The sequence below is a fragment of the Salmo salar genome, chromosome ssa10 (assembly GCF_905237065.1).
Source record: "Salmo salar chromosome ssa10, Ssal_v3.1, whole genome shotgun sequence".
Taxonomy (NCBI): Eukaryota; Metazoa; Chordata; class Actinopteri; order Salmoniformes; family Salmonidae; genus Salmo; species Salmo salar.
In genome coordinates this window covers 30,729,259-30,754,304 of record NC_059451.1, presented here as the reverse complement: position 1 = coordinate 30,754,304, position 25,046 = coordinate 30,729,259, and the positions used below count along the sequence as shown (strand labels likewise).

Sequence of the window (25,046 nt, the reverse complement as noted above, 5' to 3'; positions counted from 1 at the left end):
GACAAGTCTCAATGTCCTTGAGTGGCCCAGCCAGAGCCCAGACTTGAACCCAATCAAACATCTCTGGAGACCTGAAAATAGCTGTGCAGTGACGCTCCCCATCCAACCTGACAAGAGCTTGAGAGGATCTGCAGAGAAGAATGGGAGAAACTCCCCAAATTGTGTGTATATTGATGATTGGGGGGGAAAACAATTTAATACATTTTATAATAAGGCTGTTACGTAACAAAATGTAGAAAAAGCACTTATTAATGAAGCCGATGACTGATGTGGTATTCTCCTCAATGCCATCGGATGAATCCCAGAACATATTCCAGTCTGTGCTTGTAGCTTCATCGAACCACTTCCGTATTGAGCTCGTCACTGGTACTTCCTGTTTTTTGCTTTAAGCATGAATCAGGTGGATAGAGTTATTGTCAGATTTGCCAAATGGAGGGCGAGGGAGAGCTTTACTCCACATATCATATAAATGTGATCTAAAAAAAAATCTCTAGTTGCACATGTGACATGCTGGTGGAAATGAGGTCAAACAGACTACAGTTTTCCTGCATTAAAGTCCCCAGCCACTAGGAGACCTGCCTCTGGATCAGCATTTTCTTTTTTGCTTATGGCCTTAAACAGCTCGTTGAGTCCCGTCATAGTGCCAGCTCGGTTTGTGATGATAGATAAGAATATAGATGAAAATCCTCTTATATTGTGGTCTACAGCTTATCATAAGGTACTGAGCAAAACCTCAAGACTTCCTAGCCCAGTGGTTATATCCCTATTTCCCCTATCTCACACCAGCCCTGTTGTAGTCCCAGTGTGTGAGGTTATGACCGATGCTAGAGCACACACTCTCAATCCCAGCCTAGCTGCTCCGAGTAAAATACTGGTAGCCAAGGGGAAATGATGTCCTCACTTAACACTGCTATGTACCAAAACACATGCCAGATTCTAAATCTGAAAAAAAGTCTTAATTATAATCACTAACAGTAAACAGAAGGTGTTGAGGGAAACAACACTTTTCATTTGACTGTTTTCATCACAGGTCTAGGTCTGTGTCTTCTAGTGAACAGCAGTTTAACATAGCGGTCATTTATTTATCCGTTGCTGTGTTTTTCCAGTCACAACATGGCTGTAAACAGATTGTCCCCCGATGGGAGAAGTAGTCATATATTCCACTCTATAGAGACGCTATGCAAAAACCCACACATAACTAAACAACCTGTAAACACACACTAAACAACCTTCAATGCCATGTATGTATGATGACAGACAGATGTGATATGCACGTGCGCACTCACGGAAACACACACACAGATGTTTACATAGGCTGGATGTGTCTGTGTCCCGACTAATAAAAGGCCAGTGATTACGATGTGTTCAACAGGACTACCTTTACTAGGGTCTTCACAGAGAACACATTAAAACACACATGATCACGCAGCCTTTCTACCCTGCAGGTGCTTAGGGTGATTAAACACCACCCTCTCAGGTGTGAAATCACTCAGTAGTGGTTTAAAGACTCTTTGGATCTGTGTTGTGTGGAAATAGGAGAGTTACAAGTGGGGCTGAGGCTCATAATGCTCAGAGTTCCATGAAAGCCATTGTTCTTCTATTCCTGGAATATTGTCTCCACGCAGCAGTTCTGTTGGGCAGGATAGATGTTGTGTAACTAACTAGACTGGAGCATTTTTGACTGAGAGCCGCATGCTTAGTGTTATACGTTTTATTATCATACCATCACGTTTCTGTAATAGATGTTTAAACAGCAATAGGATGTAGTGTGAAAGTCCCTTTGTCAGTCATTCCTGGTATGGTGTCTGAGATGGCTGGTTCCTCATCAGGAAGGAGAAGCAGGATGTTCTCATACCACAGTCTTCAGACGCAACACATCAATAACATGTTTACTGGTACCTCTCCACACATACACGTGATGTGGGTGGACGGGAGACAGGACAGCGGTATTTCCACTGGATTAGGAAAAGAGGAATGTTGTTTAATTGTAGGGAGGGAGGTAGAGGAAGGAGAGAGCAACCCCACCCCTGCTTTTATGAGCTTTCTCCATCGTTAACCCACCAAGGGGCAGAGAGGGTTTGATGTGGCATAGAGGGGAGTCTGTCCTAGCCTCCTAAATACTTCCCTCTGAGGTTGGCCAAACATACCTCACTTCACCAGAAGCTACCCCAGACTTTCAAATTACCTATTGCCCATGTAGTACACTACTTCTGGCCAGAGCCCTTTGTGTAACCCCAAGTTCCTCAACAGAATCTGTACACAAATCATGATGGAATGAACTCCGTAGTTTCTTGCCTGTGACTGACTCCATATTTCCAAATTGGTTTCAGTTGACAGCTTCAAAGTGGTTGTGAAGATTAAAAGCCCACTTTTCATAGTCTCATAAATACTGGGGAACCCCGAATGAAGTGGGTCCAAGGTTCAAACTGTCCCAGCCCAACCTGGTCTCTCCTCTGGTGCGCCCTCCGTCCCACAACCAGCATGCTAACTCATTTGGTGGGGGGGATGCAGCGTTCGCCTATAGGCCCACCCCCCATGTCTCCCTCTCTGGGAGGGGGTTTGAGGCTGTGGTAGGACTGAATGGTCAAAAGTTGGATCTTCCACATTCCTACAAAATCCTGGCCTCTGGATTTCTACCCTAACTGGATGTGTGTGCGAGCAGTGTTATTTCCACTGTGATCTTAAGTAAATGTTGAGTTTTCCCTCCTCCGGTATCTGTAACTACATGGTTCTTCAAACAGAATCATGAGTTAAAACAGACTCAAACTATCCCAGACACAGGGCCACTTTTTAAACAGCATATTATTTTATTAGTTTCTTAACTAAAACCAAGAATGTAAGACCGTACATATTTTAATACAGCGATGTACCCCCTGTACAAGTAAAAGAAAAAACAAACCAATTACCCCCCCACTATGTCCTCCTACACAAGGTTCCTCATCCCGTGTTCTGGTTAGGGGGGTAATTAGACCCCTCCCCACTAGTGGAGTATACTACTGTACATTTCTGAAGGACCCTTGTCACCATGGTAAACCAGTGATGAGAGAGTGGTGTAGGTTTGAGTGAGTGGAAGTGAGATGAGACAGGAATAATGTCTCCTCTCAACACTAAACACCTGTCCTTCTGCCCTGAAATGCAGCAGAACTAGTCTGCAGTTGAACGCAAAGCTATTTCTAATTTTGTTTTATTTCTCCCCATTCTGTCTCCCTTTCCCTCTTGGTGAGGGTTAACAGAAAGCCACACTGAACTGTTTTGTTTCTACAGTTTGAATTAGTACTGTCTCCCTTTCTGTTAGTAGCAGCAGGGTTGGGTGCCCTACAGGCAATTGAGTGAGTGTGTGAGACACCGTTACGATGGGCGTGTGAGCAGTGGTGAAGAGGTATTCTATCCTCCTCTCTCTCTCTCTCTCTCGAGGGAGGAAAGCTCCCAGACTGGATTCAGGGTCTGTCTGTCCGTTTACAGACAGCCCATAATAACTCCCCATCCACTCTGCTGCCATAACAACAGGGATTCTCAAGGCTCTGTGAAATCATCTTTGCACGCTCAACCTTTGGCTAAAGATACAGGAGAGAACCGGGCAGTGGCCTCCCGTGTGCCCCACGCAAACACACACAAACACCACCTTTATCATTCCGCTCAGGCAAAGAGATGCAAGCAAGAGAAAAGGCAGACTAATCAATTAAATAAATCAACTGCTGCATCTTACATTTCCTTTCGAGGAAAAACCCTGATTTCATAGTTTCTCTCTTTAGTGAATATTGGTGAAAGTGTTGAGCGCTAGAGGGAGTTTGTGTGTGTGGTGATCGTACAAGCTTGTATACACTCACACAGCTGTGTGTTAGCAATGATGGATGGAAGACCGGCAGAGGAATAGAACGTGTCTGTGCTTCACTAAAATACATCCTTAAATAAGATTGTTTGATCCAACTACAAAAACAAAAGATTGCTTGATTCTCCTGTTAACAAAAACAACAGCCCTGTCCTCCTAATAACGGGATTCTATTGTGAAAAAGGAACAGAAATCATAGGGCTATAAAAATGGCAAACTAGCAAATCTTTTTTTACCATCTTAGTAGACATTTGAAGTACAGCTTGCCGTCTTCCGCCCCGCCCAAATTACAAGAGGCGGGGTTAAAAATCACACACAGACCTCCAATAGTGGAGGACAAGAGAGGAGGAGAAGGGGAGAGAGATGAGGTTGGATCACACACACACACAGTAGCCCCCTCAGTAACCATTGACTTATACACCCCCACCTCTCCCATCTTTCTCCGCCTCTAACACCAGCGAGGGTGATGTGTGAGCGAGTGACTGCATGAATATGTGGAACAGCTGGATCATCTCTCTCCCCATCCCTCCATCTGTGGAGATGTGTGAGGCTCTACTTTCCCTCCTCTTGTTTGATGGCCTGGGGCTTGATGGGGCCGGTGCGGATGGGTTTGCCCGCTGACAGGGAGGGTTTGTCGGGCTCAGGGCGCTCCACGATTCCCACCGTCTGGTGGTTGGGGGGCAGGATGTCGAGGGGGGGTTTGCCGCTCCCCTGGTCGAGACGAGAGGGTTTGGAGACTGACGGAGCCTTGAGCTGCTCTGAGAAGAACTTATGAGTCGACTGGAGCACCTCAGCTCGCTGCTTCGCCTGGGGACAGCAATCAGTGAATAAAGCAATCAAATGAATCACTCAACCACATGCTGGGTTCATTTAGGAGACATCAGGATTTCAACACCAGGCACATTCTAGTTCAACCAGTCAACTAATCAGCAAGCAGTACTATACCTTAAGGTCCTGCTCTGCCTGGTTGCCTCGGGGACCCGTAGGGCCTCTAGGTGCGAGGGGGGGAAGAGGCCCTCTAGGGGGGTGGGAGGGGTGCATCTGGGGGAACTGCTGCTGCTGCGGCCGGGGGTGAGGCATCAAACCCCCTCCCAGAGAGGGAGACATGGGGGGTGGGCCCATAGGCGAACGCTGCATCCCTCCACCAAATGAGTTAGCATGCTGGGTGTGGGAGGGAGGGCGCACCAGAGGAGAGACCAGGTTGGGCTGGGACAGAATCTGAAAGGAGGGAGAGGAGTGTTAACGTCATCAACTCTTTGTATTAGAAATCCAAGGAAAAGGTGGTGTTAAGCTGGCCTCGATCACAAGTGTCAAATGTTAGTCGTATGATGTGTGTGGGTGCATGAGTGAGTGTGGTAAGGTGTGGAGAATCAGTGCAGGTGGTCAGTCCAGTACAAATGTTCAGCAGTATGATGGCTTGTAGATGGAAACAGTCTCTGAGCCGGTTGGTATAAGACCTCATGCTCCGATATCATGTGGCTGGGGTGTGTGTGGTCCTTGATGCTGCAGGCCTTCTTCAGCCACCGTTTAAAGTAGATGTCCTGGATGGGTGGGAGCACGGTCCCAGTGATGCCCTCCACCCGCTGGAGGGCCTTGCGGTCGTGGACAGAGCAATTCCTGTACCAGCCGGTGATGCAACCGGTCAGGACGCTCTCGATGGTGCAGCGGTAGTATTTGGAGGAGACACGGGGCAGCATGCAGTTTCTTCAGCCGCCTTAGGAAGTAGAGACCCTGTTGCGCCCCAGTGTGTGTGTGCGTGCGTTACCTGTGGGTTGAACTGTCTGGGGAAGTGCTGTGTGATTCTCATGGCAGCAGAGCTGGGCTGGAACTGTTTCTGGTACAGCATGCTGTTCATCTTACTGGACTGGCTGCTGGGAGATGTAGAGCTGGCCCTGACCAGACAAATACATCAGCTCTTGGTATACTCACAAAACCGGTAGAAGGTGGGACAGGCTCTGTGTGAGAATGTGTGTTACCTGTAAGGACTAGGTGTAGGTGTAGGGGTAGTGTGTGTGTGTGTGTAGGTGTAGGGGTAGTGTGTGTGTGTGTGTGTGTGTGTGTGTGTTTGTGTGTTAACTGTAAGGACTAGGTGTAGGGGTAGTGTGTGTGTGTGTGTGTGTGTGTGTACCTGTAAGGACTAGGTGTAGGGGTAGTGTGTGTGTGTGTGTGTGTGTGTGTGTGTGTTACCTGTAAGGACTAGGTGTAGGGGTAGTGTGTGTGTGTGTGTGTGTGTGTGTGTGTGTTTTACCTGTAAGGACTAGGTGTAGGGGTAGTGTGTGTGTGTGTGTGTGTGTGTGTGTGTGTGGGTACCTGTAAGGACTAGGTGTAGGGGTAGTGTGTGTGTGTGTGTGTGTGTTACCTGTAAGGACTAGGTGTAGGGGTAGTGTGTGTGTGTGTGTGTGTGTGTGTGTGTGTGTGTGTGTGTGTGTGTGTGTGTGTGTGTGTGTGTGTTACCTGTAAGGACTAGGTGTAGGTGTAGTGTGTGTGTGTGTGTGTGTGTGTGTGTTACCTGTAAGGACTAGGTGTAGGGGTAGTGTGTGTGTGTGTGTTACCTGTAAGGACTAGGTGTAGGGGTAGTGTGTGTGTGTGTGTGTGTGTGTGTGTGTTTACCTGTAGGACTAGGTGTAGGGGTAGTGTGTGTGTGTGTGTGTGTGTGTGTGTGTGTGTGTGTGTGTTACCTGTAAGGACTAGGTGTAGGGGTAGTGTGTGTGTGTGTGTGTGTGTGTGTGTGTGTGTGTGTGTGTGTGTTACCTGTAAGGACTAGGTGTAGGGGTAGTGTGTGTGTGTGTGTGTGTGTGTGTGTGTGTGTGTGTGTTACCTGTAAGGACTAGGTGTAGGGGTAGTGTGTGTGTGTGTGTTTACCTGTAAGGACTAGGTGTAGGGGTAGTGTGTGTGTGTGTGTGTGTGTGTGTGTGTGTGTGTGTGTGTGTGTTACCTGTAAGAACTAGGTGTAGGGGTAGTGTGTGTGTGTGTGTGTGTGTGTGTGTGTGTGTGTGTGTGTGTGTGTGTGTGTGTGTGTGTGTGTGTGTGTGTGTTACCTGTAAGGACTAGGTGTAGGGGTAGTGTGTGTGTGTGTGTGTTACCTGTAAGGACTAGGTGTAGGGGTAGTGTGTGTGTGTGTGTGTGTGTGTGTGTGTGTTACCTGTAAGGACTAGGTGTAGGGGTAGTGTGTGTGTTACCTTTAAGGACTATGTGTAGGGGTAGTGTGTGTGTGTGTGTGTGTGTGTGTGTGTTACCTGTAAGGACTAGGTGTAGGGGTAGTGTGTGTGTGTGTGTTACCTGTAAGGACTAGGTGTAGGGGTAGTGTGTGTGTGTGTGTGTGTTACCTGTAAGGACTAGGTGTAGGGGTAGTGTGTGTGTGTGTGTGTGTGTTACCTGTAAGGACTAGGTGTAGGGGTAGTGTGTGTGTGGGTGTACCTGTAAGGACTAGGTGTAGGGGTAGTGTGTGTGTGTTACCTGTAAGGACTAGGTGTAGGGGTAGTGTGTGTGTGTTACCTGTAAGGACTAGGTGTAGGGGTAGTGTGTGTGTGTGTGTGTTACCTGTAAGGACTAGGTGTAGGGGTAGTGTGTGTGTGTGTGTGTGTGTGTGTGTGTGTGTGTGTGTGTGTGTTACCTGTAAGGACTAGGTGTAGGGGTAGTGCGTGTGTGTTACCTGTAAGGACTAGGTGTAGGGGTAGTGTGTGTGTGTTACCTGTAAGGACTAGGTGTAGGGGTAGTGTGTGTGTGTGTGTGTTACCTGTATAGGTGTGGGGTAGTGTGTGTGTGTGTGTGTGTGTGTTACCTGTAAGGACTAGGTGTAGGGGTAGTGTGTGTGTGTGTGTGTGTGTACCTGTAAGGACTAGGTGTAGGGGTAGTGTGTGTGTGTGTGTGTGTGTTACCTGTAAGGACTAGGTGTAGGGGTAGTGTGTGTGTGTGTGTGTGTGTGTGTGTGTGTGTGTGTGTGTGTGTGTGTGTGTGTGTGTGTGTTACCTGTAAGGACTAGGTGTAGGGGTAGTGTGTGTGTGTGTGTGTGTTACCTGTAAGGACTAGGTGTAGGGGTAGTGTGTGTGTGTGTGTGTGTGCGTGTGTGTTACCTGTAAGGACTAGGTGTAGGTGTAGTGTGTGTGTGTGTGTGTGTGTGTGTACCTGTAAGGACTAGGTGTAGTGTGTGTTACCTGTAAGGACTAGGTGTAGGGGTAGTGTGTGTGTGTGTGTGTGTGTGTGTGTGTGTGTGTGTGTGTGTGTGTGTGTGTGTGTGTGTTACCTGTAAGGACTAGGTGTAGGGGTAGTGTGTGTGTGTGTGTGTTACCTGTAAGGACTAGGTGTAGGTGTAGTGTGTGTGTGTGTGTGTTACCTGTAAGGACTAGGTGTAGGGGTAGTGTGTGTGTGTGTGTGTGTGTGTGTGTTACCTGTAAGGACTAGGTGTAGGGGTGTGTGTGTGTGTGTGTGTTACCTGTAAGGACTAGGTGTAGGGGTAGTGTGTGTGTGTGTGTGTGTGTGTGTGTGTGTGTGTGTGTGTGTGTGTGTGTGTGTGTGTGTGTGTGTGTGTGTGTGTTACCTGTAAGGACTAGGTGTAGGGGTAGTGTGTGTGTGTGTTACCTGTAAGGACTAGGTGTAGGGGTAGTGTGTGTGTGTGTGTGTGTGTGTGTGTGTGTGTGTGTTACCTGTAAGGACTAGGTGTAGGGCTAGTGTGTGTGTGTGTGTGTGTGTTACCTGTAAGGACTAGGTGTAGGGGTAGTGTGTGTGTGTGTGTGTGTGTGTGTGTGTGTGTGTGTGTGTGTGTTACCTGTAAGGACTAGGTGTAGGGGTAGTGTGTGTGTGTGTGTGTGTGTGTGTGTTACCTGTAAGGACTAGGTGTAGGGGTAGTGTGTGTGTGTGTGTGTGTGTGTGTGTGTGTGACCTGTAAGGACTAGGTGTAGGGGTAGTGTGTGTGTTACCTGTAAGGACTAGGTGTAGGGGTAGTGTGTGTGTTACCTGTAAGGACTAGGTGTAGGGGTAGTGTGTGTGTGTATGTGTGTGTGTTACCTGTAAGGACTAGGTGTAGGGGTAGTGTGTGTGTGTGTTACCAGTAAGGACTAGGTGTAGGGGTAGTGTGTGTGTGTGTGTGTGTGTGTGTGTGTGTGTGTGTGTGTGTGTGTGTGTGTGTGTGTTACCTGTAAGGACTAGGTGTCGGGGTAGTGTGTGTGTGTGTGTGTGTGTGTGTGTGTGTTACCTGTAAGGACTTGGTGTAGGGGTAGTGTGTGTGTGTTACCTGTAAGGACTAGGTGTAGGGGTAGTGTGTGTGTGTGTGTGTGTGTTACCTGTAAGGACTTGGTGTAGGGGTAGTGTGTGTGTGTTACCTGTAAGGACTAGGTGTAGGGGTAGTGTGTGTGTGTTACCTGTAAGGACTAGGTGTAGGGGTAGTGTGTGTGTGTTACCTGTAAGGACTAGGTGTAGGGGTAGTGTGTGTGTGTTACCTGTAAGGACTAGGTGTAGGGGTAGTGTGTGTGTGTTACCTGTAAGGACTAGGTGTAGGGGTAGTGTGTGTGTGTTACCTGTAAGGACTAGGTGTAGGGGTAGTGTGTGTGTGTTACCTGTAAGGACTAGGTGTAGGGGTAGTGTGTGTGTGTGTGTGTGTGTGTGTGTGTTACCTGTAAGGACTAGGTGTAGGGGTAGTGTGTGTGTGTTACCTGTAAGGACTAGGTGTAGGGGTAGTGTGTGTGTGTGTGTGTGTGTGTGTGTGTGTGTACCTGTAAGGACTAGGTGTAGGGGTAGTGTGTGTGTGTGTGTGTGTGTTACCTGTAAGGACTAGGTGTAGGGGTAGTGTGTGTGTGTGTGTGTGTTACCTGTAAGGACTAGGTGTAGGGGTAGTGTGTGTGTGTGTGTGTGTGTGTGTGTGTGTGTGTGTGTGTGTGTGTGTGTGTGTTACCTGTAAGGACTAGGTGTAGGGGTAGTGTGTGTGTGTGTTACCTGTAAGGACTAGGTGTAGGGGTAGTGTGTGTGTGTGTGTGTGTGTGTTTACCTGTAAGGACTAGGTGTAGGGGTAGTGTGTGTGTGTGTGTGTGTGTGTGTGTGTGTGTGTGTGTGTGTGTGTGTGTGTGTGTGTGTGTGTGTGTTACCTGTAAGGACTAGGTGTAGGGGTAGTGTGTGTGTGTGTGTGTGTGTGTGTGTGTTACCTGTAAGGACTAGGTGTAGGGGTAGTGTGTGTGTTACCTGTAAGGACTAGGTGTAGGGGTAGTGTGTGTGTGTGTGTTACCTGTAAGGACTAGGTGTAGGGGTAGTGTGTGTGTGTGTGTGTGTGTTACCTGTAAGGACTAGGTGTAGGGGTAGTGTGTGTGTGTTACCTGTAAGGACTAGGTGTAGGGGTAGTGTGTGTGTGTGTGTGTGTGTGTGACCTGTAAGGACTAGGTGTAGGGGTAGTGTGTGTGTTACCTGTAAGGACTAGGTGTAGGGGTAGTGTGTGTGTTACCTGTAAGGACTAGGTGTAGGGGTAGTGTGTGTGTTACCTGTAAGGACTAGGTGTAGGGGTAGTGTGTGTGTTACATGTAAGGACTAGGTGTAGGGGTAGTGTGTGTGTGTGTGTTACCTGTAAGGACTAGGTGTAGGGGTAGTGTGTGTGTGTGTGTTACCAGTAAGGACTAGGTGTAGGGGTAGTGTGTGTGTGTGTGTGTGTGTGTGTGTGTGTGTGTGTGTGTGTGTGTGTGTGTGTGTGTGTGTGTGTTACCTGTAAGGACTAGGTGTCGGGGTAGTGTGTGTGTGTGTGTGTGTGTGTTACCTGTAAGGACTAGGTGTAGGGGTAGTGTGTGTGTGTGTGTGTGTTACCTGTAAGGACTAGGTGTAGGGGTAGTGTGTGTGTGTGTGTGTGTTACCTGTAAGGACTTGGTGTAGGGGTAGTGTGTGTGTGTGTGTGTGTGTTACCTGTAAGGACTAGGTGTAGGGGTAGTGTGTGTGTGTGTGTGTGTGTGTGTGTGTGTGTGTGTGTGTGTGTGTGTGTGTGTGTGTTACCTGTAAGGACTAGGTGTAGGGGTAGTGTGTGTGTGTTACCTGTAAGGACTAGGTGTAGGGGTAGTGTGTGTGTTACCTGTAAGGACTAGGTGTAGGGGTAGTGTGTGTGTTACCTGTAAGGACTAGGTGTAGGGGTAGTGTGTGTGTGTTACCTGTAAGGACTAGGTGTAGGGGTAGTGTGTGTGTTACCTGTAAGGACTAGGTGTAGGGGTAGTGTGTGTGTTACCTGTAAGGACTAGGTGTAGGGGTGTGTGTGTGTGTTACCTGTAAGGACTAGGTGTAGGGGTAGTGTGTGTGTTACCTGTAAGGACTAGGTGTAGGGGTAGTGTGTGTGTGTTACCTGTAAGGACTAGGTGTAGGGGTAGTGTGTGTGTGTTACCTGTAAGGACTAGGTGTAGGGGTAGTGTGTGTGTTACCTGTAAGGACTAGGTGTAGGGGTAGTGTGTGTGTGTTACCTGTAAGGACTAGGTGTAGGGGTAGTGTGTGTGTGTTACCTGTAAGGACTAGGTGTAGGGGTAGTGTGTGTGTTACCTGTAAGGACTAGGTGTAGGGGTAGTGTGTGTGTTACATGTAAGGACTAGGTGTAGGGGTAGTGTGTGTGTTACCTGTAAGGACTAGGTGTAGGGGTAGTGTGTGTGTTACCTGTAAGGACTAGGTGTAGGGGTAGTGTGTGTGTTACCTGTAAGGACTAGGTGTAGGGGTAGTGTGTGTGTTACCTGTAAGGACTAGGTGTAGGGGTAGTGTGTGTGTTACCTGTAAGGACTAGGTGTAGGGGTAGTGTGTGTGTTACCTGTAAGGACTAGGTGTAGGGGTAGTGTGTGTGTTACCTGTAAGGACTAGGTGTAGGGGTAGTGTGTGTGTGTGTGTGTGTGTGTGTGTGTGTGTGTGTGTGTGTGTGTGTGTGTGTGTGTGTGTGTGTGTGTGTGTGTGTTACCTGTAAGGACTAGGTGTAGGGGTAGTGTGTGTGTGTGTGTGTGTGTGTGTGTGTGTGTGTGTGTGTGTGTGTGTGTGTGTGTGTTACCTGTAAGGACTAGGTGTAGGGGTAGTGTGTGTGTGTGTGTGTGTTACCTGTAAGGACTAGGTGTAGGGGTAGTGTGTGTGTGTGTGTGTGTGTGTGTGTGTGTGTGTGTGTGTGTGTGTGTTACCTGTAAGGACTAGGTGTAGGGGTAGTGTGTGTGTGTGTTACCTGTAAGGACTAGGTGTAGGGGTAGTGTGTGTGTGTGTGTGTGTGTGTGTGTGTTACCTGTAAGGACTAGGTGTAGGGGTAGTGTGTGTGTGTGTGTGTGTGTGTGTGTGTGTGTGTGTTACCTGTAAGGACTAGGTGTAGGGGTAGTGTGTGTGTGTGTGTGTGTGTGTGTGTTACCTGTAAGGACTAGGTGTAGGGGTAGTGTGTGTGTGTGTGTTACCTGTAAGGACTAGGTGTAGGGGTAGTGTGTGTGTGTGTGTGTGTGTTACCTGTAAGGACTAGGTGTAGGGGTAGTGTGTGTGTGTGTGTGTGTGTTACCTGTAAGGACTAGGTGTAGGGGTAGTGTGTGTGTGTGTGTGTGTGTGTGTGTGTGTGTGTGTGTGTGTGTGTGTGTGTGTGTTACCTGTAAGGACTAGGTGTAGGGGTAGTGTGTGTGTTACCTGTAAGGACTAGGTGTAGGGGTAGTGTGTGTGTTACCTGTAAGGACTAGGTGTAGGGGTAGTGTGTGTGTTACCTGTAAGGACTAGGTGTAGGGGTAGTGTGTGTGTTACCTGTAAGGACTAGGTGTAGGGGTAGTGTGTGTGTGTTACCTGTAAGGACTAGGTGTAGGGGTAGTGTGTGTGTTACCTGTAAGGACTAGGTGTAGGGGTAGTGTGTGTGTTACCTGTAAGGACTAGGTGTAGGGGTAGTGTGTGTGTGTTACCTGTAAGGACTAGGTGTAGGGGTAGTGTGTGTGTGTTACCTGTAAGGACTAGGTGTAGGGGTAGTGTGTGTGTTACCTGTAAGGACTAGGTGTAGGGGTAGTGTGTGTGTTACCTGTAAGGACTAGGTGTAGGGGTAGTGTGTGTGTTACCTGTAAGGACTAGGTGTAGGGGTAGTGTGTGTGTTACCTGTAAGGACTAGGTGTAGGGGTAGTGTGTGTGTGTGTGTTACCTGTAAGGACTAGGTGTAGGGGTAGTGTGTGTGTGTTACCTGTAAGGACTAGGTGTAGGGGTAGTGTGTGTGTTACCTGTAAGGACTAGGTGTAGGGGTAGTGTGTGTGTTTACCTGTAAGGACTAGGTGTAGGGGTAGTGTGTGTGTGTTTACCTGTAAGGACTAGGTGTAGGGGTAGTGTGTGTGTGTTACCTGTAAGGACTAGGTGTAGGGGTAGTGTGTGTGTGTTACCTGTAAGGACTAGGTGTAGGGGTAGTGTGTGTGTTACCTGTAAGGACTAGGTGTAGGGGTAGTGTGTGTGTTACCTGTAAGGACTAGGTGTAGGGGTAGTGCTCCTAGCACTGTGAGGAGTTGTCCCAGGCTTCATGTCCATCCCACTGCCAAACAGCTTCAGGTCCATCTCACACATCTGGATAGAAACACACAGAGCAGACACACATTACGTCATGTACTGCTACCATCTCACCAACACAATGCTTACACACACACACACACACACAATACAGGTAGCTACTATACCATTATGCCATGAAAGGGCTTTGAGACATACACAAGTCTGTCTCTCACACATGCAGAACTTTGTATCATTCCCTGGTGAGTACCTTGCTGGAGGGGGGCTGCATCACGCTGTGTGTGTGTCCGAAGGGTCCCCTGTAGGGCTGGGAGACTGGGGTCTGGCGGTTGGGGGGCTGGGCCTGGGGAGGGGTGGGGGGCAGAGCCAGGAGGGGCTGGCTGCCCCCGGAACCATAGTTAGGAAGACCGAGCTGGGAGCCTGGCATAGGGACTTGCACCTAGAGAGAGAGGGAGGGCGAGAGAGCGAGAGGATGAGATTGGGAGGGGTGAGTTAGTTGCAATGTCACGACTGTCTGTTTTGACAATCTGTTCCTTTTGCAGAAGTTAGCCTCTGAAAGTGTGTAAATGATGTGTATACCTGTTGCATGGCAGAGCTAGGAGACTGTGTGTTACTATAGTAACTGCTCTGTCCGTGTTGTTGCACCTGTCCTGAGTACAGGTTAGAATGTGGACTCATCCCCTGACGCTGGAGCGAGAGAGAGAGAGAGAAGAGGGGGGGGGTTAGGACAATAATTAATTCCCACTTCCTACAAAGCTCTTGTATGACCACATATAAGCTTGCTTTAGCATTTACAAAGATTGCATGAGTTCTCAACAGCTATCAATAGATTGTAAGAGGGTTGGAACTACGTTGTGTGTACCTTATTCCATACCTGCAGTAGGTGTGTGTCTATCAGCTGGGATCCTCCCATGCCAGAGGGCTGGTTGAGCTGTGGTTCAAACAGGATGGGGATATGCTGTGTGTGTGTGTTGGAGGGCTGCTGGTAGGCCAGGCTGGACTGGGGCTTGCCCAGGTCATGGCCCCCAACACCAGGGTAGCTGTGGAGAGATGGCCCTGATAACATCATGGGACTGGGCTGGGACAGACTGCTCTGCATAAAGGCCTGCTGTGATCTGAAGGACAGAGGAAAGGGGGAGATGAGAGAATAGTAAAAATATTGTGTAATCAAACACACAAAATTTGACCCAAACAGCATTGTTTGATAAATACATATCATTGTGTGTGTGTTTGTTACCTATAAGGCTGCAGTGAAGAGCTGAAGAGGTCTTGTTGCTGGGAGACGGGAGGTCCGGTGCTGAGGCTTAGCTGGGCCTGGTGAGAGTGTGTGTGTGTGTGTTGGTGCTGCCCCTGTAGGGGAGCATAGATTGGGATAGGAATCTGCTGCACTGCCGCCTGCTGCTGGAGGGGAGAAAATAAGGCTTTATAACGCTTCACAAGGGGAGAATAAGGCTTCACAAGGGGAGAATAAGGCTACATTAAAGGCAGTTTAAGCTTGAAGTCGTGTTAAAGAGATCCTTGTAGTGTGTACCTGTGAGAGTCTAGGCTGGTAGCCCTGTTGCTGGTGCTGTGTCAGAGGGGGAGGTGCCAGGCGGGAGTGGGGGTTGCTGAACAGGTGACTGGTGTCCATGTAGAACGCTGGAATCTGGGCTGCAGAGCCTAAAAACACACACACACACACACACACACACACACACACGAGAGCGAGAAGAGGATGAAAACTACTCAATTCACAAACTCACCAGAATTATGACAAATGCATGACTATTGTGTGTCCTGAGGACATTTTAAATCACTAGCATCACCTTCACAGTAACATTACAGCTGTCTCCATCTCAGATCACATAAGGATTGTGAATACATTGACCTTCTCTAAATACGTGTGCTCTATGAGACATGAGGTAATTATGTCCTATATGAGCCGTGATGGCTGTTCCTGTGGGCTCAGCACTGATCGAGACTAATACCTGACCTCCCTATGGGGCCTACTGCACTGTAGTAAGCTCTATAGCTAGCATCCCAATGAGAGGCTCACTCAGCAGTCACTGATACAACACAAGAGGAGCACAACACTAAATGGTTGTCTCATCAAAAGCTTTACACCTCCATACCCATTAAACACAACTGTTTTCATTCAGGTTTAGTAGTAAGTCTAATTAGGGCCAAATCATTTCCTGGTGAGGTCATGTTGTTAAGGAAAAACTCCTGTCCCTAGTAATACCGCTAAGTGCATACAACTCACCTGCAGCAGACTGGGAGACGTAGACCTGTGGAGTCTGTTGCTGCTGGGGAAGCAGGGGGGCCACACAGCCCAGCTGGGAGAAGCTGGTCCCGCCCATGGATCCAGTCTGCAACTGCTGGGGTTTCACCTTGCAGATGTTGGGGGGGTCAGAGGCCGTGGTGGTCTTAGTGCTCAGAGCGGACGTGGTGTATGTCCCAGCACCTGGGGGGACGGTGACAGGAGATGGAGGGGGGAGTAAGCTACATGTCACTACACCCAGTTGCTGTTTATGTGGGTGATGTTGCCCAACCGTCAATCCATTTAGTATTAGTATAAAAACATTGTATAACAAGTATTATTGACTTACAAAGAAAGACTGTACCTGTCAGAGAAGTGCTTGGTGTGACGGAGGCTACTGGTATCTGAGGCATGGAGGCAGAGGAGAAGGAGGAGGAGTAGGAGGAGGTGATAGGAGAAGAGGAGGTGACAGGAGAACTCTTTTCTACCAGGCTGGGGGAGTTCTCCCACGCTTTACGGGCTGACTCCATCTTACCAAAGAAATAAGATAACGTATTAGAAGCAGATAGACACAGTATGCATAGAAGGGTGTGTTGGTGTGTGTGTGTGTGTGTGTACCTTCAGTGTGAGGTCAACAGAAGCAGGAGAGACAGTACTGAGGCTAGAGCTCTGCTGTAAGGCCTCTCTACGAGGGAGAGGGTGAGGCAGGGCCACGTTGGCCACCAGGCTCTCCTCCATCTTACTCCCTCCAGCAGGAACGCTGTCAGCCAGAGAGGAAGAGGGGGTGGTGTAGTCGGTCACTGACTCCTGGCAGGGGGAGGGTTAGGGGCAGACAAGTATAAGTCAATAGAACTGGAATGAATGGAGCATTCATGAATGTGGTGGATAGACTGGTGGCCATATTGGGTATACCATACCAACCATCCCCTCTCACCTTGGAGCTGCTGGCGTACTCTGCCGAGGGTATGGTGATCATCCCCTCGATATCGCCCCCTAGCTCAGGAACAGAGGCGTCTGTGTTGGGGGGGGCTGGAATCTACTGCTCTGTTGGTCCCACCTCCTGGTACTATCCCCCCATCAAGACATTCTTCCCCCCCCCACACGGACGTCCTTAGCCTTGCGGTTACGCAGGGAGCGTTCTTTACCAATAGGGCCAGGCTTGTACTCCTTAGGCTCTACTGGCTCCATGTCAGGGAGCTGGAAGTAGAGAGAAGAGAGATAGAGTTCAAGTTGAGAAAATATGAAGAATTATGTCAATGTAATTCTTTGCACAAACGTATCAGTCACTATGGATTTTCTGAGTATTTGTGTCAGTCAGTGTGTGTGTTTAGTACCCTACCTTCTGTGTTTTGATAGGTCCAGCACGGGGCTGTTTCTGTCTCTGTTCTTTGGGAGCAGGTAGTTTGTTGTCAGGTCCAGGCTCAAGCATGGCTGGTACACCATCGCTGTCTGTACTGCCAGCTGAGGACGGGGCTCCAAACTGGATACTGTCCATCCCTAGATCCACACTGCCTTCTGAGCCAGGCTTCACTCCCTACAACACACAAAGGCACTTTAACCAACCCCTTTATTTAAAGCCACAATAAAACAGAACGAATCCATAGCAAGTCAGTCTGTTGTACAATACAGGTTGTGAAACGAGAGCTATCGAGAGAAAGGGAGGAGGTCCGTACCTCAGGAGTGACAGTCCCAGTGAAGGAGGTGAGAGGTTTGTTCCAGGCACTGACTGAAGGAGGCTGAGGAGGGCTGATAGGTCCAACTGAAACACACACATCAGATGAGACCAAGCATATGAACAACCCTAGCTCATTTTTTTTTACCCCTTTTCTCCCCAATTTCATGATATCCAATTGGTAGTTACAGTCTTGTCCCATCACTGCAACTCCCCTATGGACTCAGGAGAGGCGAAGGTTGAGAGTCATGTGTCCTCCGAAACACAACCCTGACATGCCGCACTGCTTCTTGACACACTGCTCGCTTAACCCAGAAGCCAGCCGCACCAATGAGTCGGAGGAAACACCGTACAGCTGGCGACCGAAGTCAGCGTGCATGCGCCAGGCATGCCACAAGGAGTTGCTAGAGCGCGATGGGACAAGGAAATCCTGGCTGGCCAAACCCTCCCCTAACCCGGACGATCGACCGGCTGCGACACAGCCTAAGATTTAACCCGGGTCTGTAGTGACGCCTCAAGCACTGCGATGCAGTGCCCGAGACCGCTGCGCCACTCAGATGTACACGTTTTAACTTCTCTAGGGTAGGGGGCAGTATTTTGACGTCCGGATGAAAGGCGTGCCCAAATTAAACTGCCTGCTACTCAGGCTCAGAAGGTAGGATATGCATATTATTAGTAGGTTTGGATAGAAAACACTGACGTTTCTAAAACTGTTTGAATGTTGTCTGTGAGTATAACAGAACTCATATGGCAGGCAAAAACCTGAGAAAAATCCAACCAGGAAGTGTGGAAATCTGAGGTTTGTAGTTTTTCAAGTCATTCCCTATCCAGTATACAGTGACTTAGGGTTCATTTTGCTCTTCCTAAGGCTTCCACTAAATGTCAACAGTCTTTAGAATGTTGTTTCATGCTTCTACTGTGAATATGGAGCGAACAAGAGCTCCTGGAAGTTGATGAGTGAGAAAATTACATGAGCTCAGAGGCGCACGCTCACGTGAGAGTTAGCTGTGTTCCTTTTCTTTTCTGAAGACATTGGAATTGTCCGGTTGGAATATTACTGAAGATTTGTTAATAACGTCCTAAAGATTGATGCTATACATCGTTTGACATATTTCTACGAACGTAAATATAACTTTTTTTGACTTTTCGTAGTGACATTTGCGCGCGCTTCCTGCATTTGGAGTAGAGGACTGAACGCGCGAACAAAAGGAGGTATTTTGACAAATTATGGACTTTATCGAACAAAACAAACATTTATTGTGGACCTGGGATTCCTGGGAGTGCATTCTGATGAAGATCATCAAAGGTAAGTGAATATTTATAATATTATTTCTGAGTTTTGTTGACTCCACAAAATGGCGGGTTTGGTTTCGTGTCTGAACGCTGTACTCAGATTATTGCAAAATTTGCTTTCGCCGTAAAGCTTTTTTGAAATCTGACACAGCGGTTGTATTAAGGAGAAGTGTATCTATAATTCTTTAAATAACTGTTGAATATTTTATAAACTTTTATGACGAGTATTTCTGTAAATTGATGTGCTCATTCACCGGACGTTTTGGGAGGCAAAACATTTCTGAACATTACACGCCAATGTAAAATGGGGTTTTTGGATATTAATATGAACTTTATCGAGCAAAACATACATGTATTGTGTAACATGAAGTCCTATGAGTGCCATCTGATGAAGATCAAAGGTTAGTGATTCATTTTAGCTGTATTTCTGTTTTTTTTTGTGATGCCTCTCCTTGCTTGGAAAATGGCTGTGTGGTTTTTCTTGTTTAAGTGCTGTCATAACATAATCTAATGTTAAGCTTTCGCCGTAAAGCCTTTTTGAAATCGGACAATGTGGTTGGATTAACGAGAAGTGTATCTTTAAAATGGGATATAATAGATGTATGTTTGAGAAATTAGAATTATGAGATTTTTGTTGTTTTGAATTTGGCGCTCTGCTATTTCACTGGCTGTTGAATAGTGTGTCCCGCAGGTGCGCTAGCGTCCCACCTACCCCAGAGAGGTTAACAAACAAAACGTCATCTCGTTATCAAAAATTACTGTCCTGATGTTGTGTGACTCACATTTGACGTCAGGGAGTATGGTGGATCCGGCCACCTTGTTCTCCCAGAGTTCCGTACCGAGAGTGCTGTGGGGCTGTGTGAGTAGGGCCACAGGGGGAAGGGGAGTCTTGGAGGTGAAGTCCACAGTGGTGGGGGTAGGGGCAGTGGGTAAGGTGGCCACAGAGCCTTCCAGAGTCTGGGGAGAGGCAGCAGGCTGGGAGGGGGGAGGGAGCTGGGAGGCAGATAGGAGGGGCTGGGGTTGTTGGGGGGGAGGTGAGGGCTGTTGAGGCTGTGGCTGTGAGGCTTGCTGTGTTTGTTGTTGTGATGCTTGTTGTTGATGCTGCTGCTGTTTTTTGGCGAATCTTGGTGGCAGCTTGCTTCCTCCTCTCCCCTTTTCCCCTGATCCTTTCTTCCCATAGTGCTATAAACCAACAAGGCAACGACATACATGTTAGGGATGTCAGATGTTAGGGTCCTATGGTCCTCAGTGTGAATAGAAGTCTTGTGTTTACTCAATACAGGAATAACTGCCTCCCAGTGGTGAATTGCACACTCTGCCTCTCTCACCTGTGTAGTCTGCTCCTCTTTCTTCCTCCTCTCCTCGTCCTGTAGTCGTTTCTGTTGTTTGCGTGAGACCACCTCAGTGAAGCCGTCATCTGTAGTGTTAGACTGGGGGTCCTCTAAGGTTGTCACCTCTGGATGGTCATCTATGATCACCACACCTACAGGACAGCACATAAAGTGAAAATCAGTTCCATGGACTAGGTACAAGTTCTATAACAATAGAATCTGTCAAATTCAGTATTGAGTATGGCTGTGAATATACCAGTAAAGCAATATTTTTTTCCTGCTGTATGCAAAATAGTGTGTGCTATAGCTTGGAAAATAAATAAGACCACAGAATGTTTGTTTCCAACATTAGGGCTGTTTTCCTAAAGAAGTTAAATTTGCTTCGTGTTCCGTTTCCTTGCCACGACACTAACGAGCATTGCAATACCAGTATCGTCCCGGCGCTAGTACTGTGCCAATAAATCATTATAGTACCCATAGCATATTGAAAAATATATACAGTACAGGTCAAAAGTTGACACACCTACTCATTCAAAGGTTTTTCTTTATTTTGACTCTTTTCTACACTGTAGAATAATAGTGAAGACATTAAAACTATGAAATAACACATATGGAATCATGTAGTTACCAAAAAAGTGTTAAACAAATCAAAGTATATTTTATATTTGAGATTCTCAAAGTAGCCACCCTTTGCCTTCTTATTGGTGTCCTTTAGAAGTGGTTTCTTTGCAGCAAATCGACCACGAAGGCCTGATTCCCAAATAAAATAAAAGCTTCAGAGTTCAAGTAACAGACATATGTCAACATCAACTGTTCAGAGGAGACTGCGTGAATTAAGCCTTCATGGTCAAATTGCTGCAAAGAAACCACTACTAAAGGACACCAATAAGAAGAAGAGACTTGCTTGGGCCAAGAAACACGAGCAATGGACATTATATGGGTGGAAATCTGTCCTTTGGTTTGACGACTCCAAATTTGGGATTGTGGGTTCCAACCGCTGTGTCTTTGTGAGACACAGAGTAGGTGAACGGATGATCTCCGCCTGTGTGGTTCCCACCGTGAAGCATGGAGGAGGTGGTGTGATGGTGCTTTGCTGGTGACACAGTCAGTGATATATTTAGAATTCAAGGCACACTTAACCAACATGGCTACCACAGCATTCTGCAGTGACACGCCATCCCATCTGGTTTTGGCTTAGTGGGACTATCATTTGTTTTTCAACAGTACAATGACCCAACACAGCTCCAGGCTGTGTATGGGCTATTTGACAAAGAAGGAGAGTGATGGAGTGCTGCATCAGATGCCTGGCTTCCACAATCACCCGGCAACCCAATTGAGATGGTTAGGGATGAGTTGGACCGCAGAGTGTAGGAATAGCAACCAACAAGTGCTCAGCATATGTGGGAAATCCTTCAAGACTGTTGGAAAAGCATTCCTCATGAAGCTGGTTGAGAGAATGCCAAGAGTGTGCAAAGCTGGCATTAAGGCAAAGGGTGGCCATTTTGAAGACTATAAAATAGATTTAGATTTGTTTTACACTTTTATGGTTACTACACGATTCCATATGTTATTTCATAGTTTGTCTGCACTATTATTCTATAATGTAGAAAATAGTAAAATAAAGAAAAACCCTTGAATGAGTAGGTGTCCCCAAACTTTTGACTGGTACTGTATATAATTTCCAGATGGACAGTAGATAGTAGGGGTTTGATACGCATTGAGATTAGAGGTCGGCCGATTAATCGGCATGGCCGATTTCAAGTTTTCATAACAATCGGTAACCGGCCTTTTTGGATGCTGATTATGGCCGATTACATTGCAATCCACGAGGAGACTGCGTGGCAGGCTGAACACCTGTTTCGCAAGTGCAGCATCAAAAGGACCTTGTGGCTGCAAGGAGCCAAGGTAAGTTGCTAGCTAGCATTAAACTTACCTTATTAAAAAAAACTATCAATCTTCACATAATCACTAGTTAATTACACATGGTTGATGATATTACTAGGTTAACATTGCTTGTTCTGTGTTGCATATAATCAATGCGGTGCCTGTTAATTTTTCATCGAATCACAGCCTACTACAACTACGCTAAACGGCTGATGATTTAACAAAAGCGCATCTTTGCAATAATGTACCTGACCATAAACATCAATGCCTTAGAATCAATACACAAGTATATATTTTTTAAACCTGCATATGCATTTAAGAAATTCATGTTAGCAGGCAATATTAACTAGGGAAATTGTGTCACTTCTCTTGCGTTCAGTGCAAGCAGAGTCAGGGTATATGCAGCAGTTTGGGCCGCCTGGCTCGTTGTGAACTGTTGAAAGGCCATTTATTCCTAACAAACACCGTAATTAATTTGCCAGAATTCTACATAATTATGACATAACATTGAAGGTTGTGCAATGTAACAGTAATATTTAGACTTAGGGTTGCCACCCGTTTGATAAAATACGGAACGGTTCCGTATTTCACTGAAAGAATAAACGTTTTGTTTTCGAAATTATAGTTAATGGATTTGACCATATTAATGACCAAAGGCTCATATTTGTGTGTTTATTATAATTAAGTATATGATTTGATAGAGGAGTCTGACTTTTAAAAAATGTATTTCACCTTTATTTAACCAGGTAGGCCAGTTGAGAACAAGTTCTCATTTACAACTGCGACCTGGCCAAGATAAAGCAAAGCAGTGCAACAAAAAACAGTTACACATGGGATAAACAAAAGACACTAGAAAAATCTTTATACAGTGTTTGCAAATGGAGTAAGGAGGTAAGGCAATAAATAGGCAATAGTAGCGAAGTAATTACAATTTAGCAAATTAACACTGGAGTGATTGATGTGCAAGCAGAAATACTGGTGTGCAAAAAAGCCAACAAAGTAAATAAAAACAATATGGGGATGAGGTAGGTAGTTGGATGGGCTATTTACAGATGGGCTGTGTACAGCTGCAGCGATCGGTAAGCTGCTCAGATAGCTGATGCTTAAAGTTAGTGAGGGAGATAAGTCTCCAACTTCAGCGATTTTTGCAATTCGTTCCAGCAGCAGAGAACTGGAAGGAAATGCGGCCAAAGTAAGTGTTGGCTTTGGGGATGACCAGTGAGATATACCTGCTGGAGCGCATGCTACGGGTGGGTGTTATGGTGACAAGAGAGCTGAGATAAGGCAGAGCTTTACCTAGCAAAAACTTAGATGACCTGGAGCCAGTGGGTCTGGCGACGAATATGTAGCGAGGGCCAGCCGACGAGAGCATACAGGTCGCAGTGGTGGGTGGTATATGGGGCTTTGGTGACAAAACGGATGGCACTGTGATAGACTACATTCAATTTGCTGAGTAGTGTTGGAGGCTGTTTTGTAAATGACATCGCCGAAGTCGAGGATCGGTAGGATAGTCAGTTTTACGAGGGCATGTTTGGTAGCGTGAGTGAAGGAGGCTTTGTAGTGAAATAGGAAGCCGATTTAATTTTGGATTGGAGATGCTTAATATGAGTCTGGAAGGAGAGTTTACAGTCTAACCAGTCACCTAGATATTTGTAGTTGTCCACATATTCTAAGTCAGAACCGTCCAGAGTAGTGATGCTAGTCGGGCGGGCTGGTGGGTGCGGGCAGCGATCGGTTGAAGAGCATGCATTTAGTTTTACTAGCGTTTAAGAGCAGTTGGAGGCCACGGAAGGAGTGATGTATGGCATTGAAGCTCGTTTGGAGGTTTGTTAACATAGTGTCCAAAGAAGGGCCAGATGTATACAGAATGGCGTCGTCGGCGCCATTGAACCCTGTGGTACCCCCATAGAGACCGAACAACAAATCGGAGGGCCTGACACACAACTTTATCTGAAAAGTATTTGGTGAACCAGGCGAGGCAGTCATTTGAGAAACCAAGGCTGTTGAGTCTGCTGATAAGAATACGGTGATAGACAGAGTCGAAAGCCTTGGCCAGGTCGATGAAGACGGCTGCACAGTACTGTCTTTTATCGATGGCGGTTATGATATAATTTAGTACCTTGAGCACGGATGAGGTGCACCCCTGACCAGCTCGGAAACCGGATTGCACAGCGGGATTCGAAATGGTCAGTGATCTGTTTGTTAACTGAGCGGTGGTAGGCAGCAGCAGGCTCGTAAGCATTCATTCAAACAGCAGCTCTTAGCAATGCTTGAAGTACAGCGCTGTTTATGACTTCAAGCCTATCAACTCCCGAGATTAGGCTGGCAATACTAAAGTGCCTATAAGAACATCCAATAGTCAAAGGTATATGAAATACAAATGGTATAGAGAGAAATAGTCCTATATTAACAACAACCTAAAACTTCTTAACTGGGAATATTGAAGATTCATGTTAAAAGGAACCACCAGCTTTCATATGTTCTGAGCAAAGAACTTTAGCTTTTTTACATGGCACATATTGCACTTTCACTTCAACACTGTTTTTGCATTATTTAAACCAAATTGAACCCGTTTCATTATTTATTTGAGACTAAATTGATTTTATTTATGTATTATATTACCGTAATTTCCGGACTATAAGCCGCAACTTTTTTCCCAGGCTTTGAACGTCACGGCTTAAACAATGACGCGGCTAATATGGATTTTCCCCGCTTTCAAATGTTTTTTCCAAAAAAACACATTCTGAGACGTGCTCAGTTTTTTGGCGGCATGAAGCTTTCATTAGACCAATGAAATTGCCGAACGGGTTAAGGTCAAACAACTATTTTTGTTTACTGTTTAGATTAAATCGAGCGCTCTCAAAGTTCCCATCATTCTGATTACGGTAGTCATTTTGTCATCCTGATTCCTGGGGGCACAACAAAGTATTTGCAGCCACTCGACATCAGTGTAAATCGTGCATTTAAGGTGGCGCTCCGTGTTCAGCGGGAGGCTTGGATGACAAGTGGGGAGAAATCCTTCACTGAAACGGGACGCACACGAAGAGCAACTTATTGTCAAGTCTGCCAGTGGGTCCTGACAGCGTGGAGCATTGTCAAAAATCCAATATCATCAACGGGTTTTGAAAGGCTGGACTGCTGCGTGTTGAAGAGGGCTCAGCGGGGGATTTGCCTCCGGATGAAAGTGACGAGAGCGACAATGAAAACGATCCAATATCGGATGAAGCAATTCTGAGGCTATTCAACTCCGAGTGGTTTCAGTGGTTCAGTGGTTTCAGTGCACAGGAGGAGGAAGATAGTGACCAATGACTTTCTTGGTAGGCTACTGTTTACTGCTAATTTTGTATTTTTTGTTACAAGCCG

At 46.8% G+C, this 25,046-nt stretch overlaps 1 protein-coding gene across 1 annotated transcript in view; it reads right to left on the bottom strand.

Annotated features, from left to right (window-relative positions):
• Positions 1-1,696: 1,696 nt before the first annotated feature.
• Positions 1,697-25,046, bottom strand: part of LOC106613969 (protein PRRC2C-like) — a 48,285-nt gene continuing 24,935 nt past the window's right edge. Inside the window, 18 exon segments of the mRNA XM_045688696.1 lie at positions 1,697-4,636; positions 4,775-5,047; positions 5,595-5,721; positions 13,218-13,321; positions 13,515-13,703; positions 13,844-13,951; positions 14,139-14,379; positions 14,502-14,662; positions 14,796-14,923; positions 15,507-15,707; positions 15,868-16,033; positions 16,122-16,310; positions 16,438-16,539; positions 16,584-16,700; positions 16,843-17,037; positions 17,177-17,262; positions 19,251-19,650; positions 19,797-19,951. Coding sequence (XP_045544652.1) covers positions 4,382-4,636; positions 4,775-5,047; positions 5,595-5,721; positions 13,218-13,321; positions 13,515-13,703; positions 13,844-13,951; positions 14,139-14,379; positions 14,502-14,662; positions 14,796-14,923; positions 15,507-15,707; positions 15,868-16,033; positions 16,122-16,310; positions 16,438-16,539; positions 16,584-16,700; positions 16,843-17,037; positions 17,177-17,262; positions 19,251-19,650; positions 19,797-19,951 — 3,197 coding nt within the window. The 3' untranslated portion in view covers positions 1,697-4,381.